At 36.9% G+C, this 16,650-nt stretch overlaps 1 protein-coding gene across 1 annotated transcript in view; it reads right to left on the bottom strand.

Moving 5' to 3' along the window:
• ULK4 (unc-51 like kinase 4) overlaps positions 1-16,650 on the bottom strand; it is a 212,519-nt gene that overhangs the window by 74,997 nt on the left and 120,872 nt on the right. The window contains exon 32 of the mRNA XM_050970707.1: positions 14,604-14,709. Within this exon, the coding sequence (XP_050826664.1) occupies positions 14,604-14,709 (106 nt within the window). The remainder of the gene's footprint in view (positions 1-14,603; positions 14,710-16,650) is intronic.

Below are 16,650 nucleotides of genomic sequence, written 5' to 3'. Positions count from 1 at the left end.
GCCTTTTACTGTTGTTACATCTGCACCAAAGAACAAGAGCAAAGGCTAGACTATCTCCTAAGTGGAATTTGCTGCTGGTTATTACAACAGAATTGTATCTATGCCACAGTTTCCTGTAACACCCTGTGTTATTCATCAATTACATTTTCAACAGAAATGAAAGCAGTTAACTAGTAATTGCAACTGTCCAAGATGGCCTTTGTGTATTTGCACTAAAATGATCAAAGGGCTTAGAGGTCAGGATGTTACATGATAGCACACCTGTTTTAGCCCTTATGACCAGATTATATTTTGTAGCCCCAAATTATATTTGCCTTAAGCCCACTCTTTTACATAAACTGTTTTCCAAATAAGTGCTGGGATAACTTCGACAAGCAGACCCCTTTATTTGCTATCATATGACGATACCAATAATGACACACCTGATTAAATCTCTAAAATCCAACCACTGACTATTCACTTCAAATTATGCTATCCTTCTTGTTAACTGGCTCCTGCTAGGATCTTTGAGCTGGAACCCATCACACTGTGATCATGCTGTCCCTAGCTACACCAGAAGCGCCCAACGTAATATTAGTATAACCTAGGTCAATCCTTCATTTTCTGTCAGCACAGCTACCTGATCCCAACTATCTTTGACTTCAAAAGATTACACTAAGTTTGGTACCAGCTGGTACCAGAGCTCAGCTTACTTAATCAAGAGGCTTTGAAAGAACTGTAGGAGGCAGTCTCGGCTCTGAAAGCACTGCAAGCCTGCATGTGTTTGATTTCTGTGCTCCATACCTCTTTCTCCTATTTCAAGAGGATCCACACAATGGGAACATGGCTGTAATGACACCGTGTTGTGGATGACCCATACCTTTTTTATGCAGGTAGCTGTTGCTGGGAGTAGAGGAGCCTGTGTCCATATGTTAACAGACTGACTCAGACTCCTGGCAAAACTTCGGCATAAACTCTGGAAGGAGATCACAGAATGGTCTGGCCTCTTAGGCTGTCTTGGTCCAAACCATCCATCTATAAAACAAAAACTGTGAACTACACTGCCCTCCCCAGCAACAAACTGAAACAAATCCTACTGATAAGCTGATGCTTTAATTGAGAATCTGGACATTGGCTTGTTTGAGGGCAACCAATTTCTTCACAAGTGAAAAAGAGGTTAAGAACATTGGTAAAACTATAGTGGGGAGAGATGGCCACAGAAAAAGGTGATTTAGACAGCCAGTGTGTACCTTGTACATCTAAGTGAGTACCTTGTGAAGACTAGCAGAAGAAACTTTGTATGAAAGCACTGGTTCAGTACCTGCACTGGTTTTGGCTTGGATAGAGTTAAATGTCTTCACATTAGCCCACATGGGGCTCTGGTTTGGCTTTGTGCTGAAAGCAGTGTTGAAAACATGGGGATGTTTTGGTTATTGTTGAGCAGCACTTACACAGAGTGGAGGGCTTTTCTATTCCTCACCCCACCCAATAAACAAACAGGTTGGAGGTGCACAGAAGCTGGGAGGGAACAAAGCTGACCAGAGGGATATTCCACACCATTTGTCATCACACTCAGCAACAGAACTGAGGAGGAGAGGTTGGCAGGGTGAACACTGCTCCTGAACTGTCTGGGCATTGTTTAGTTGGTGTTGAGCAGTTGTTTTCATTTGTATCACTTGTTCTCCTTGTGTTTATTTTTCTCTCTCCCTGGTTTTTTTTTGGGTTTTCTCCTCCCTTTTCCCTAAAATTTTTAAAATTCTTCTTAAGATATCTTTTTAATTATTAAACTACTTTAATGTCAACCCACATGTTTTTTCTCACTCTTTTATGCCTACAAGTCTCTCCCCTCACTGGGGGAGAGCTGATTGAGAGCCTGTGTGGTGCTCAGTCACCAGCTATGGCTAAACCAAGACAGTACCTTTTTCACAACAACACCAGATCTGCTGGGCACAGGTGGTTTTTAGGCATCAGTGGACTTACACGATCACAGCAGGTTTACCAACTTGCTTCAATACACAAGGAGCCCTCACCATCCTGCACAAGGCTGTGCTTTATGTTTCACTTACGTGTCCTGTGCAGTACCTCTGTGCAACTACATCTATTACAGGCCTATATTTCTCTTTTGGCCTGCTTATGCCCAGACCACTGATTCTAGAAAGCAAATTCAGACAAAGAAATTCAGCTTGACAAGATAATAGAGGTGGGGAGAAAAGGGGAGCTTGCAACGAAGGACTCATGTTCCTTTGTTTCTACCCCCCCCCCCCCCGCCCCGTGCTATCCCAAGTGAAGAGACAAACATTAAGGATGATAAAATTTAACTGTAGCTTGAAACAATGAAGTAATATCCACAGCATTTTCTAAGACAATATACTCAGCAACAAATTCAACAGAGATCACTGCTTCCATCTAGGATTCAGGATTGTAATAGATATCCTATAGAATAGTGATATCATAGCACACTCAATACACTTTGTGTGAAGACTTCTGTTTCAGAGAGACACTATGTCAAACAGATATAGGGATGCCCAATGTGTTTCATTACAGGAATGCACACTTTTCCAGAGGAAACCAATATGCAGTTCCTACCAGTAAACAGATGAGATGTGCACAAAATTTTCTCTCCTCTGTTCAAACTCGCTTGTTCTTTTCCTTTGTCCATCAACATTTTTAGAAAATGATCACTGACTAGCTTTAATGCACATGCCCTCTGCTTTTAGGGAGAGGGACTTAAGAAGTAGGCTAGAAAAAGTAAAGCCTGGACCCAGTGAATCTGGATTTATGTCAAGTAAATGCAGTTCTCTTGGGAAAACTGCAGGACTCTCTGGAACTGGACTGTCAACAAATCATGTGAGAACTGGAGAAAAGCTGCAGCAAGTAAACACATGAAATGAGAGGCATATGTAGTTAAATTTTCAGGATAAGCAATTTCAGGGCACGTAGAATTCAAAACTTTTGTACAATTTGGCCTGCTAGAATACTGCACTGAACTGGGAGAGTGACTGCAATTCAGCTGGGGATCCTGGATGTCACAGGGAGCACCCACACTGGCCAGGTCCATGGAACCAAATGAGGAAGTTACTGCCAGGAGTTGTCATTTTAGGCTTTCTGGATGTGTTGTTGTAGCACTGCATGCTGTGCATGACAGCATGCACACCTTTCATGAACACAGATTTTCTTTCTGAGTGCACAACAGAGCCCTAATGTCAGTTCTTGCAGCCAGCCCAGACTGGGCTCTCCAGAGACTGATCCCATAATGCACACTTGGTCTCAGGGACGGCCTGACCCATTGCCTAGGCAAGCAAAAACCTGTAAGCAATGCTGTTCTTCCCATGTCTTCAGTCAAAACCTGTAAACCTGCCTTGAAATTCTGTTCCTATGGGTATTCTGTCTGCCTTTTCCTTATCTTGCTTATGACTTCTTCTCACAATATAGACAAAATGCTACCTCTAAATTCATCTTGTAGTGTTGCTATTTGAACCACGTTCTCTTAACATTCAATGTAATTTCAGAAGAAAATGCATAGTAAGTAACAGTTTGAGCTTTTTTATTCTAGTAAGATAAATAATGGCATAAATCCACAATTCATGTCATTCTGGGTTGAATGATGGGATCAAAATACATGATATCTGTCTGCACTTATTCAGCAAAAACATGTATTCTGTTGTCATCCAGAGAAATAAGTTCTATTTCATGGATATATCATTGGCTAAAAACTTTATGCCACAATATGGACATGTTAGCAAGGAAATAGAATCTTGTAAAAGTGTGAATAAATCCATTAAAAACACTTTACTGGAATTTTTCCATGACTCAGTGGAATAGGGATTAGAGGTTTTTGAGTAAGCAATCTGAAATATGATAAGTAAGGAAAGAATGGCCCCCAGGAAAGACTAGACAAGTTGAAACTGGATGGATGCAGGTGAACAAGAAGTTTCTTATCTTTTTCAAAGGTGGGTGGTAGAAGGGAAAAAAAATCTTCCCAGTTGTTCCATTCTCTTAAAAGAGAGAAAACAGCTTGAGACTTGATATAATTATCCTATTTCTTCTCCCCTTAATCTGAAAAATTCAAAGGGAAACACAGTACTTTCCTCGACCAAAACAAAGGAGCAACTAGCTGATGCAATATCTTCTAACAACATGGAGACATCCATGGAAACATTTAAACCTTATTTATAAAACAAAATTTTCCAATGTTTATCAAGTTAGGGCCTCTTTAAGATAAAAGTAAAACTGATTTGCTTAAAGCTCAGATCAGAAACCCATGACATGTCCTCAAACATATGCCTTTGCTGAAAGATCTGTCTTCATAAACCCATCTTACGTAAATACCCTCTTGGCTCAATTAGAAAAAAGCTTAAGCTAAGACAGGATAATTTTTTTAAAGCATGGATAGATAAGTTTGGATTACATTTATGCAAAGTATTTTATTAAAAAAATACCTTAATCAGGTAGACATCTACATTTTTGTCACAGCAGTTTAAATAAGCACTGTCCCTCACCTGGAGATTTCAACTGAACCTCAAACAGGTTCCCCCATCAGCTGACTTACAAAAACTGATTACATGCAGATACTTTGCTATAAAATGTAAATGATCATGTGCAACTACACATAAAATCAGTTACCCTATCAGATCTACAAGGCATTGATCAAATGGCACAGGAAAATCCTACCAGTTGGAGACTGGTAACTTGCCTAAATAACTTGTATGAGAACACAAACACTCACCTGAATTCATACTGCCTTAAGATGGTGTAAAATCCATGTGTAAAGACTTTAAAAGACATTTAACTATAGAAATGAGTTCTTGAATATAAAATGCACATTAAAATGTAACTTTAAAATGTTTGGAAAAGCTAAACAATACTATAAAATTAGATCCTGAAGACCAAAAGAGAATATCATACTAAAAAGACTACACCTAAATGTTATTTAGGCAAAAGTCTGAAAATTAAAAAAAATGTTTAGGTGGAAGAAGAAGAACACCACAGGAAAAGTTTCAAGTAATATAGGCTACTGCTTTATATTTGTGTAAAAATTGGGAATTTCAAAAGGCTTTTAAAAATATAAATAACTTCAGATTATCCATTATGATGTAATTCCCTTTCTGATTTAAAGAGGAAATTACTTTCAAGTTAATTGTCCACAAATGGCTTAAACATCTCTATTCAGTACACAGCTTCCCTGAAAGTAACTTAGAAGACAAAAATATTTGGCTGCATGGGAGCTATGACAACCACTGAAGACATTTAAAACAAAACAAATAAAACCCTCAAACCATTCTTCAAAGCAGTGAAAAACCTCAGATTTCATTTATCTATCCACTAGATAGATCTGGTTCTGCCAAAAAGAACTTCTTTCAGTAGGATCATACAAGTGCATCTGACGTATGACAGAATGATTGATGTAGTTTAATTTTGTGTATAGTACTTTGTACTTTTGTGACTTTACACTTACCTCAAATTGGCAGTGGTACATTGCTTTCATACTGAGACTGTTCTAACTGCTAGAATAGAACATATGTGATGGCTCTACAACCTATGGCTGTAGTAATACTGTGTTTAAAATATGTCTCTTTTCAAATATACAATTACATTTTTAATCCAATCTCCTAAAATGACCTTTCAGCTTACTAATTATATCTGACAAGATACACAGGGATATCATTATGACTTAATTTTCTGTAACAAATAGTTTGCATCATCAATATTTAACCTGTAGCTAATATGATAGGTACATGCTTACCTAGTTATTAACTTTTCCTCAAACTGACCCAATCCTCTAGTGCTAATACATATTATTTGAACTGCAGTTCATGGGAATACTAGCATAACATCAAATGACAATACTTGAATCAAACTGCAGGAAAAGCATCAGCTAGAGTAAATGCAAAGACCACAGTCTCTAGAAAGGAGGTTAAAAAAAGGGTCATTTTCATGACTAAGTGGGTGAGAAGGAGCATAAGGCTTTGAAGACTTTCCTGATTTATAGTCCTGAGTTTGTTACCAGGAAACCTTTAGATACCTACATCCTCAACCTGATAGGAAATCTATGCCTTTCATTTTAACAAAAAATTTTACTTTCTCCATTTTAGGTTTCTGCCTTCAAGTAGTATCAATCAGAGTAGTCACTCAGTCAAAACTTAAATCTTAAATTTGTCTAGGTATCAAACAGGTACAGAAAACATCTATTATGGTTGGCATCTTAGAAATTTAAAGACAGTCTAGGCTTTGACATTGCTATATTTATTGAACTAACCTCCCACCATTAAACTAAGCTGATCAATTGTACAATCAGATGTCTGCATAAAGCCTCTCAGACAAGAATAATATGGAATTCCAGGACTTTGAATATTTTTTTTGTTATTATTCTGTTCTTTTCCATCAATTAGGTGTTAAAATGAGACATCTTAGATAGCTCAAGCAGCCAGCTATGCTGCAAGATGATCTGCTTGGCTGGCGACAGGTATAGAAAGCATCAGGACACCTACCCCAGCCATAGAAATGCCAGGTCTCTTTTAGAGCACAGCACTAGAGAGACAAGATGTAACAACTTGTTGAGCCTTTACTCACTTATTTTAGCCTTTGAATTCTAGCAAGCATACTGTGACATTTTGTGCCTTATGGGTATGACTCTCAACAACAACAGGCTTGGTTCTACTTTAATGGCATAACTGTTCCTCACAGCAATCACCATTTCTATTTTCATCCTTTTCAGATGGTTGCATTGATGAATATCACAGGATGACACAGGTTATTTTTTCCTCAAAGACTTCACTACTACCATGCTATTTTGACATGATTCCCACATATCTTTTATGCTACTAGGCTTCTAACTTTACCCATGTAATGTAACACACTTCCATCTGAGTGACTGGCATTTTGGGTCAGAAAAATATGTCTTAATACTGCTAAAAAGCATTCTCAGCTTCGTAACATCACAGAAGAAATTTCTTCAGGCTCAGCCCCCATTAAATTCTCATATAAACTGCAGCTCAAATGAACACAAGACACACAGCACAGGACTAGTATTTTTAGATGTTCACAGAGACACTTATGTACTCAAGAGCTGAACTAACTTATACAGTACTGCCAAGGAGCTGTGAAAGGCTTACATGCTGCATGGCAGAAGCTGCAAGGTGTAGTACTGGAACTACTCAGGCAAGATAATACATTTATTTTTTCCATTTTAAAATTATTTCTTATTTTACTCTGATTAAATTAAGAGCATTTTGTTTCTAAATATTGACCAAATGCAGAAAAAATGCTTTTAGGTTTTCACTCCTACTGATTTCCCTGATTTATTCTCCCTGTCAATCTCTCTATTATGAATCACAATAAATTGCACATGAACTAAGTTTTACAGCAAGCAGATATAAAGCAGTGCCATAAAACACCTTTTCTACCTTCAGTCACTAAACAAATATTTTGTTGCAGCATATGCCGCAGTTAAGACAGCCATGATACACAGAGCATCCCTATACAACTTCAGAAGGCTTTAAGCAATCACCCAAGCAGAGTAACACCCTATCACATCAGAAGGCTGCAAGCATCTGCCCATACAGAGTAACTTCACTTCAGAACACTGCAAGCAGCTGCTCTTTCTTGTTCTTCAGCAGAACCTTTTATACCATTATCTTTCATCCATTGCACCTGCGTGCCCTCTGTACCCTTTGGTGATTGGTCAGTGCACCTGGGCACTCCATGGCTCATTGCTTTCAATGCTGTTTACCTGACCTACACAGCTGTAGCCCACTGGGGATGAGGCTTGGCCACAGCCCCACTCCCAATTACCACAAACTGTACCTACAATAGCTCTATAATGTATCCAGTAAAACTTCTGCAGGAGAATCCTAGGAAAAAATAGAAGCTAGTAAGGAATGAGTAAATAACTTCAGAACCAGTCTGAATGTGTATCTGATTTCTTTACAGACTAAGTCTGTGGGTTTTATTTGTTGTTGCCTTTTATTTTTTAAGGGCATATTACTTTAGGCAACTCTAGAATACTTTAAGTATTCTGCAGAATTTTTCAAGTATGGCCTTTTCCTTGCAAGCAGACTTCTTCTGTATGACTAATTCATGTTCCTCTTGTTGATCACCATCTTAAGAGATAGTTAAATTCTCCCACCTTGGAAGAAAATGCTGCAACTTTGAAGCCAGCTACTCCAAAAACTTTTTTTTTTTTTTACAAATTTTACCCCTAAAATCCAAGTCATATGTAATGACACATCAATAATTTCTCAGTGTTGCACTGTAGTTCAGACTACTGCATAGGTGGATGCAGCAAGGAGGAAGATGTGGGTTATCAACTTACTGCAGTCTACTCTCCAATTTCATGCACGGGTGATGTAGCATGTGACAAGAGCTGGCTAAGAAGCTACAAACTGTTCTTTAAAAGTGTGCTATGGGCATCATGATCAAATGACTGAAGCTGAAATCAAATTATCCCTGAGAAATGAAAGGTAGACGAATATCCTCCTAAGATTTAGGTAAGTTAGAAAAGTTTGGGGTCTATCTAGAGAGCTCAGATTTCATAGCCATCATTATGGCAGTAATAACTATTACTTTGTAAAGATCTTTGTATTTAAAAGACTTTTTTCTTTATTTTTCAAGAAAAATGTTGAAATTGGATGTTGGTCTCATGAGTGTCATTTTTTGGCTATGCAGGTATTTAACAGACTAACAATAACAAAGAGATCTGAAATCTAATTAATCCCTTGACATTTGACTAAAAGTCAAAGCAGCAGACCACAGGATGAATAAGGATACTTCGGCATGAAAGCTGATCTTTCTTTAATGAGGTGCAAATGAGCTATGATCATCTGACTACAAACTTTATTGTAGATCTGTTCTTTTTAATAACTGTCCCTGCTTTAAGCACCTAGCATGCTTTCTTAGTATGATATTGAATATTATGACTGCTGTAGCTGACATTCTACACTTCCACCAAAGGTCCTTAGGAACTTCAGGTTTTACTCAAACTGCTTAAAGTACCATGTATTACTAGTAGTGGTCACATTTTCACAGAACTCAAAGACTATTTTTATTGCACCAAGCCCCATAATACCCCTTTTACTTTAGTTTTTGAGATTCAACATCACTAAGACATACAGTTTAGAATTTTCTCTATCATATAATGGAAACTTATTTGTAACATTCAGATAAACATCTCTGCTTATACTCTGCTAGTGGTAGTTACTTCAGTATAGTAGCCAAACACAAGATCACAGCAGTACAGTCTGGGAAAGGCAATTCAATTCAACATGACTGTATTGAACTTTATATAAAATCATCTCTTACACAACCATCATAAAAAAAATTGGTGACTGATTTATGAAGTATAATGGGATTCAGAAAAGCTAAAAATGTAAACTCACTCGTAAGTAATACTGGGCTGAAAACAGCTTACTAGATCAGCCCTGAATAACAGTGGAAACTTGGAATTACTTTTGAAACATGCTGAAAATAGCTTTTTATCTAAACATAATAAATTTGATGCATTATCAGGAATAACTAGCTGCAGACAGACTATCAGCAGTTACCCACTGCAGCCTATAAGATCTACTTTCTAACAAGATGTTTTGCTCATTTCTTCAGCATGAAGATCTTTGCAAAGCAATTAAAGCCTTTGAAAGACATTCCTCTACAATCTAACATGATATACCCAAACTCTTCCTATAACCAAAATGATGCAACAGTTAGAATGAAGACATTTCTTTCCTTTGAATACTACCCATGGACAAACCATAGAGATGGAAAGCACTGCTAACTAGACAACGATTCAAATTTTTCTGGTTTTAATTTGTACAAACTATGTGAAAAACAAACCAAATCCCCCCCAAAAAAATCACAATTAAAGAAAGAAAAGCAACAAAGAGACTGAGAGCAAAAGAAAAAATTTATACATCTGTTAATTGTTCTTGAGTACAAGAATTTCACAATGTTAAGTGCTGTGGAACACTTGGCTATTTATTAATCATCACATCCACATAATGAAGCAGCCTTGCACACTCACATCACTCACTTATCAAGCAGCCAACCCTGACTTCATGGTTTGTCTTATGTATAAATTTGTCAGTATGTCAGTGCTTTTCACTAGACACACATCTAAGAGAGTCAATGTCTTTTCAGTAGACTGCTCTAGTGCCTGTCTATAGAAACTGTACTCCTACAACACCTGCTTAGGAATTCATAATCTTAGCATCTAGAACAGGGTTTTCATTTTGTAGTCAACAAATGTCAACCCTTTTAATATGACAGGCACAAAGTAATGTATGGCTGGTTTTTTTCATGACAATTAGAACTAAAAATAATTGTCTACAGATCTGCATCCTATATCTCTGTCTACCTCTGTGCCAGTTAAGTCACCATCGTCCTCACTGATGACTCCCTGCCCCTACTTCTGGAACCTTGGTGCTGCTTTGTCCTATGTCACTCAACTAAAAGCATGCCCTCCAGTGTGAGTTGTTCCCATGCACTGAGTGAGCCTGTGGGATCATTTCATAGGTACCTTCCTCAGGCATTGACCAACACACCATTAAACTCAGTGGTTACAAACCCAAAAGAGAGACCGCAGGCATCCTAGAAAGCAAATGGGACATGAATACTGAAAAGGCCACAGAGAAACATTAATTAATAGATCTTTATAGTACATAATGTATCAGTACATAGCTATATTTTGTACATGTCATGTATAGCACTATTCTATTTGCTGTACATTAGTGAAGAATATTTAATTGATAAGGCTTTTGTCTTTCTCTAAATTATGGCATTAACTTGGGTCTCTGTCATCTTATACTGATTATTATAGACTGAATACATATTTGGACCTCTGTGCTCTCTCAAGTGAACTTGAAGTTGCCCAATAACAAAAGATGGGGAAAGGGAAGAATGAAAAATTGGCAGCCAGAAGCCAAGACAGAGGAAGAGAGGGTAAGTGTCGCTCTCTTAGAAGACCTTCCTGAAAATGACCACAATTGTCTCTTTTGAATATCTTTTCTTAACTATTCACAAGGGACCCTATCTTAAACCTACTTTCCTTATTGAATTCCAGTCTCAGTAATTAAACTGAATCATAGTATTCCCCTCTGATTATTAAGTAGAAATTGTCATTAATGTTAACAGAACAAATGTTTAATAGCTGATAACACAAGTACAGGCCATTTTAAATTTCCTCCGTGACTTCACTTGCATATGTTATTCTCCATTTCCCCTTTAAACATTTTAAGTGGTTATCAGTACATGTCTGATGTATTTTAACACAAAAGGACACAGTTCAGGGAAGAAAGAAATTAATACCAGGCAATTCACCTTCTGTGAAAGTTGCTGAAATACACAACCATATCATTTTTATTAACAGGAAATCATAGAAGCAGTAATGCAGAAAGTGCCATCATGCAAGATTTCCTTGAGAAAGGGGAAAGTTCAACATGTAAGCTACAGCCCTTTAAAAAAAATCTATCACCTCATACAACTCCTTTGAGCAAGTGAGAGTTCTGAAGGCTAACAGGCACAAAAAGAAACAGTGACGTGGGTTTCTAAATGATCTGTCTGCAAAAATACAGCTTCTTGGCAGCTGAAGAAAAGCATGCACAAAATTGGAAGGAAATCTTCATTGCTAATGCCTTGACTCTTAGATACAAAAATCTCGACAGGACTGACCATCTAACCTGAGTTCCTTCTAATGTTCAGCAAGTATCTCTGGTTTTAAATTTCTGAAGCTCCATAGGTACATGAATTAATTATCATGCTGTAAAGGGGAAATAAGGGAAATTAATGAAATTATGAAATTGACCATAATACTGTCTTCAGCCTTTTTTTTAACACAGGAGAATAGCTCGTGAATGCTGAATGCCTTCATTAACAGCACAGACACAGTGTTAATAGGATGTATTAACATGCATGTTCAGCAAGTTTACAGATGACATTGAAGTGAAGAAAGCAGCTGATGTGATGAGGGATTGATGGATTCAGAAAGAACTCAATAAGCTGAAGAGCTCAAAAAAAAAGGCTGCCAAAAACCTTTTAAAGTTTAACAAAGGCAAATACAGAGCTCTGCACTTGGGAAGAAATACATTCATATAATAGTACAGGCAGAGTCTGAAAATACACACATCATGTGGTTCACTCTCCTAAACATCTTGGTTGCCCTTCTCTGGACTTGCTCTTGCTTGTCAGTGTCTTTCTTATAGTCTGGAGCACAAAACTAGACACTACAATGATTGAAGGAGAATAATCACTTTCCTCAGCCTTTTAGTTTTTCTTTCTCATTGCAGACCTCTTCTGCCTTGATGGCTGCAAATGCACACTACTGACTCATGTTCAACTTTTCTACTTGGACTCCAGGATACTTTTCCGCAAGATGAAGCTCAGTTTTCACTTGACTAGATTGCATCCTTCTCCATCACACAAAAGTCATTCAAAAATGAGAAGTTAAATGCCAAAGATATGGCAGCAGAAGTATTATTTAAGGTATTCTCCTGATGTGAACACTATATATTTACAGATGGTAACGCAAAGGATAGAAAGCCCTCCAGTTTGCACAGAATAACTTCTCTTTCCTTTCAATTCAAAGAAAACCTAACAGTCTTCAATTACAAGATCAATACTCTCATAACATCCTTGGCAAACCAAATTTTAGAAGTTCTTTACTTGACAATTAGGCCCTAAATCAATAAAGCACTGGCCTAAATCCAGGTTTCCAGTACTCTGAAGATTAGCCAGTGGGGAAAATGGATGAGAGAAGATGGGGACATTTGACTTGAGATAAATTATTTTTGGCTGCTGTGCTGCTCTCTCTAGTGTGGTTGCTGAAGTTCAGTGAGCCCAAGTTAGTGTTATCTAATCAGTATTAGTCTGAAAATATTACTGGAGTCATTAGGACATAGCACAAGAAAAAGACTTTAATAATATTTCTATCCTGTTTCCTTAATTTGGAAACTAGCATGACTGAAGAGATGTGTTTTATTTTTGGAGCAGATGAGAAGTGAAAGAGCACAGACATACTACCAGCAGCATAAAAAGCACGCAGGAGTTTGCTCTGTAGGACAATAAAGAAGAGATATTTGGGGAATGGAGGCATTTCTGCCATGCTGTTAAACAGTTTTGCACCTAATTTGCCACACAGAAAAGCAGAGATGTATTACTTTAAGCAAGGCATGCCAATTATGTGGCTACAGTGCTTGTGGGACTTGAACAAACTTCTTCACATTATGCAGTTATAACAAGTCACCCTGCTGCAGCTCAGGTCAGTGCCAACTTAGGATTTTGCCTGACAGAGAGCAGATGTGCCTAAAGATAGTAAAAGCAGCACATACATCTAAATCCTAAGAAACCCCAAGCAGTTTTAAGTGTGATAGGCAGTTTGGTGAGAATAACCAAAGAATCAGAACTCTATGAACCAGCCCTTTCCAAATTAGTCATACTATTCAATTTTTTCCCTTTTTTTTATCCAGTCTCTATTGTCTGCTAATACACCACTAACTTCAGAGGGGATCTGTTTGTAACAGAGGAGAGGAACATGTGTTTTAGCAACAATGTCAAGTTCCAGTTTGTGTCCTGAATAATGGCATTGTCCATTCAATCCCTTAAGACTAGACAGGTTCAGGAATTCATCTCTCTTGCTTTCTGGGTCAGTGTTTAAACTACTATGCTAATTATGAAAATGAGGACATGATTCCTACTGCCTACCTTGATGGATTCATAGGCTGCTATGTGAGGCAACAAACAGTAAAAATGGTAGCACAGACCTGTATTGCTAGATGTCACTCACCCGTTCATGAGAAACAGAAAAATGCTATCAAAATGCATGTCTCTAAACAAGTTTGTAATTTATATAGATTTCCAGTAGCAGAAACCTTTTCTTCAGAACCAATTTCTAAATAAAAGGAGCCTAAATAATAAAACACAGTGAAACGAATCATGGAATCATCGAATAGTTTGGGTGGGGAAGGACTTTTAAATGTCATCTAGTCCAAACCTCTTGTAATGAGCAGGGACATCTTCAACTAGATTATGTTGCTCCAAGCCCTGTTCAACCTGACCTTGCATGCTCTCAAGGATGGGGCATCCAACAACTCTCCAGACAACTTGTGCCAGTGTTTTATTACCCAACTTAGGTGGCAAGCATTTCATGAAGACATGCAATGGTTTGTAAACTGAGACTTTAGAGTCAGCTTGTGTTCCACCCCATTAGTCTAAGTCACTGGACTGGAACAGAAGCTATTTTTTAAAAGTGTGCACAAATATTGTACAACTTATCCTTTCACAGGTTTAACTAGTGAGAAAAGGAAGAATTGCAGAAGTCTCTCTACACTCTGCACTGTTGTGGTCAGTAGTCTAGTCCATTACTTCCTTCCCAAGCCATTCTTCACAGGCATAATGTAATTTTTAGTTAGTAATTCTTTTGTATGCACATTTTCCTGGAACAAGAACTTTCTAAAAGTTAAATTTATAATCAAATCGGTAAGGAACGAAGAGGAAGTAATGAGGAGGACATCAGCTACAATGTGATTATCTAACAACCACTGCAAAATCTAAATAGACAGAAGTTAGTTTCACACAGTGCCAGATGCTACATACTGGGAAATGTCTGAGAATAAAGGAGAATAAAGATAAAGACAACATACCTTCTTGAAAGAGTGGCATCATGTTCACATTTTTGTTAGCAACAATATTATTCAGTAAGACAATTACAGTTTGCATTGTATTCCCAAGTATACTGTCCTGGTATCTCTGCAAAAACAAAACAAAACAGTAAAAAAAAGTAAAAATCTAGTATTCAATTTCCAAGGTTAGAAGACTATTACCTTAAAAAATGTGGGAATACAAAAGCAGTACTTTCTCAATCCATTAAAATTCAACATTTAAATACCATAAAACCAGCCAAATATCTTAGTAGATAACATCCATTTCAGGGACCCTGTTCTACAGCGTTAGACCAAAATTTCTCCTATGTTCTTTAAAACTAAACCAATTCTTATCTAGGTCTGAAGTGCTAGGACTTTGTAAAATGGCATAGAACTTTATCAGCCTCATCTCTATATATTCAGAACCAGAAATATTTCCCTTTGTATATTTCTTTTAATAATGGCATTATTGTTGCTGTTTTCATTCTCAGGCTGATAACCCCACCATAAGTCTATTTGTTGTTTTCTTTGTATACATTCATTATTTCACAGACACATTAAAGCCCTATGACTGTATTGAATTGCACCACCTTTTTAATGTCTTTCTTATGTTTGAATATTGCTTCAGTGATTTTTCATAATTGTTGAGACTACACTGAGAAGAGGAAGGCACCAAGGTTTTTAAAGAAATTTATTTTCTTCTGTTATATTCACTACATTTGCACACTCAGACTGAAAAGGGTGGATAAGGCAATGCAACCAATATGCATTTATATACACACAAGGGACAGTAATAACTCAGATAACTTCCAAGGAGCCAAAATAGGAAAAGCCCTGACAAATCTGAGTTTAGATGTAAATATAAGCCTGAGTACTTTTCAAATCTCCCTAGAAGGTTCAGGAAATATTTTGTCCAATTTTCAGACTCAAAGCCAAATAGATACATACATCCAAAGTGAAAATAACAACTAAGAAAAAATTGTCATGTTTCATGCATCATAGGTTTCTCACATGCACTTAGGTAACTTGCATGCATCCCTTTCCCACCAAATCTCTCAGTATACTGGTACTGCTCAACTACTTCACTGACACAGAATACACCATTTATTAGGGTCCATCTCCTGTTTGACAATTTAATAAAATATAAAGTTGAACATGATGAAATTTGTCTGAAGTTAAGCATTTCAGATGGCAAAAATCACTTCAGCTCTTGAATACAGTCAAAGGTATACTTTCTGTTTCTGCACTAAAAAATAAAATGCATTATTTCCTATAAATACCATGAAATATATATATAAAACTATAATACATCAACAAAAAATTAAATACATAAAGATACACAGACTTCTATTCAATGTCACATTATATGAATTTTCTATTCACAATAAAGTGCTCTAAAATAGATTATAAGAAGAGACAAGGAAGAGCGCCTCACAGCCTTTTGAAGGACTTTAGTTTCTTACCCAAGCCTTAAATATATATATACATCCAAGAGCTCTTAAATTTTATTTACTTTATATAGCATTTTGAGATGTTATTTATGATTTCCATAAAAAACACAATAAATATCTGTTCCTCTGAAGGTTTGAAATACAGCCTGATAAATTCAAAAGCAAAGTTGGAAAGTATGAACACCATATTCCTCAAAGGTAAGGTAACCAATACAGGAAACAGACACCATAAAGCCATGGTACTAAAGGTAAATTTGAATTTATTTTCCGACAGATATCTGAAACATAAGAAAAACATTATGTTCAAAAGATAATGTGTTTATCTGGTAATCTATCATCACAATATCTTATTAATGCTCCTAAAGAATGCCTAGAAAACAAGACATTAAATAGCAAGAATTACTATTTCCACTACTGAGGATAGTGATACATGCACTAAAACAATAAAATTAACAAAAGCAAAAAATATCCCCAGATGTCAAAATGAGATCTGACTCAAATATTTTCTTTGCAGATACAATATTTCTATTACTGCTTCATATATTTGAAGTAAACACTTTCTGGTAAAATTCCCCTTTCAGATATGCAGTTAGAAA

The sequence above is a fragment of the Serinus canaria genome, chromosome 2 (assembly GCF_022539315.1).
Source record: "Serinus canaria isolate serCan28SL12 chromosome 2, serCan2020, whole genome shotgun sequence".
Classification (NCBI taxonomy): domain Eukaryota; kingdom Metazoa; phylum Chordata; class Aves; order Passeriformes; family Fringillidae; genus Serinus; species Serinus canaria.
This window is presented reverse-complemented; position numbering and strand designations above follow the sequence as displayed.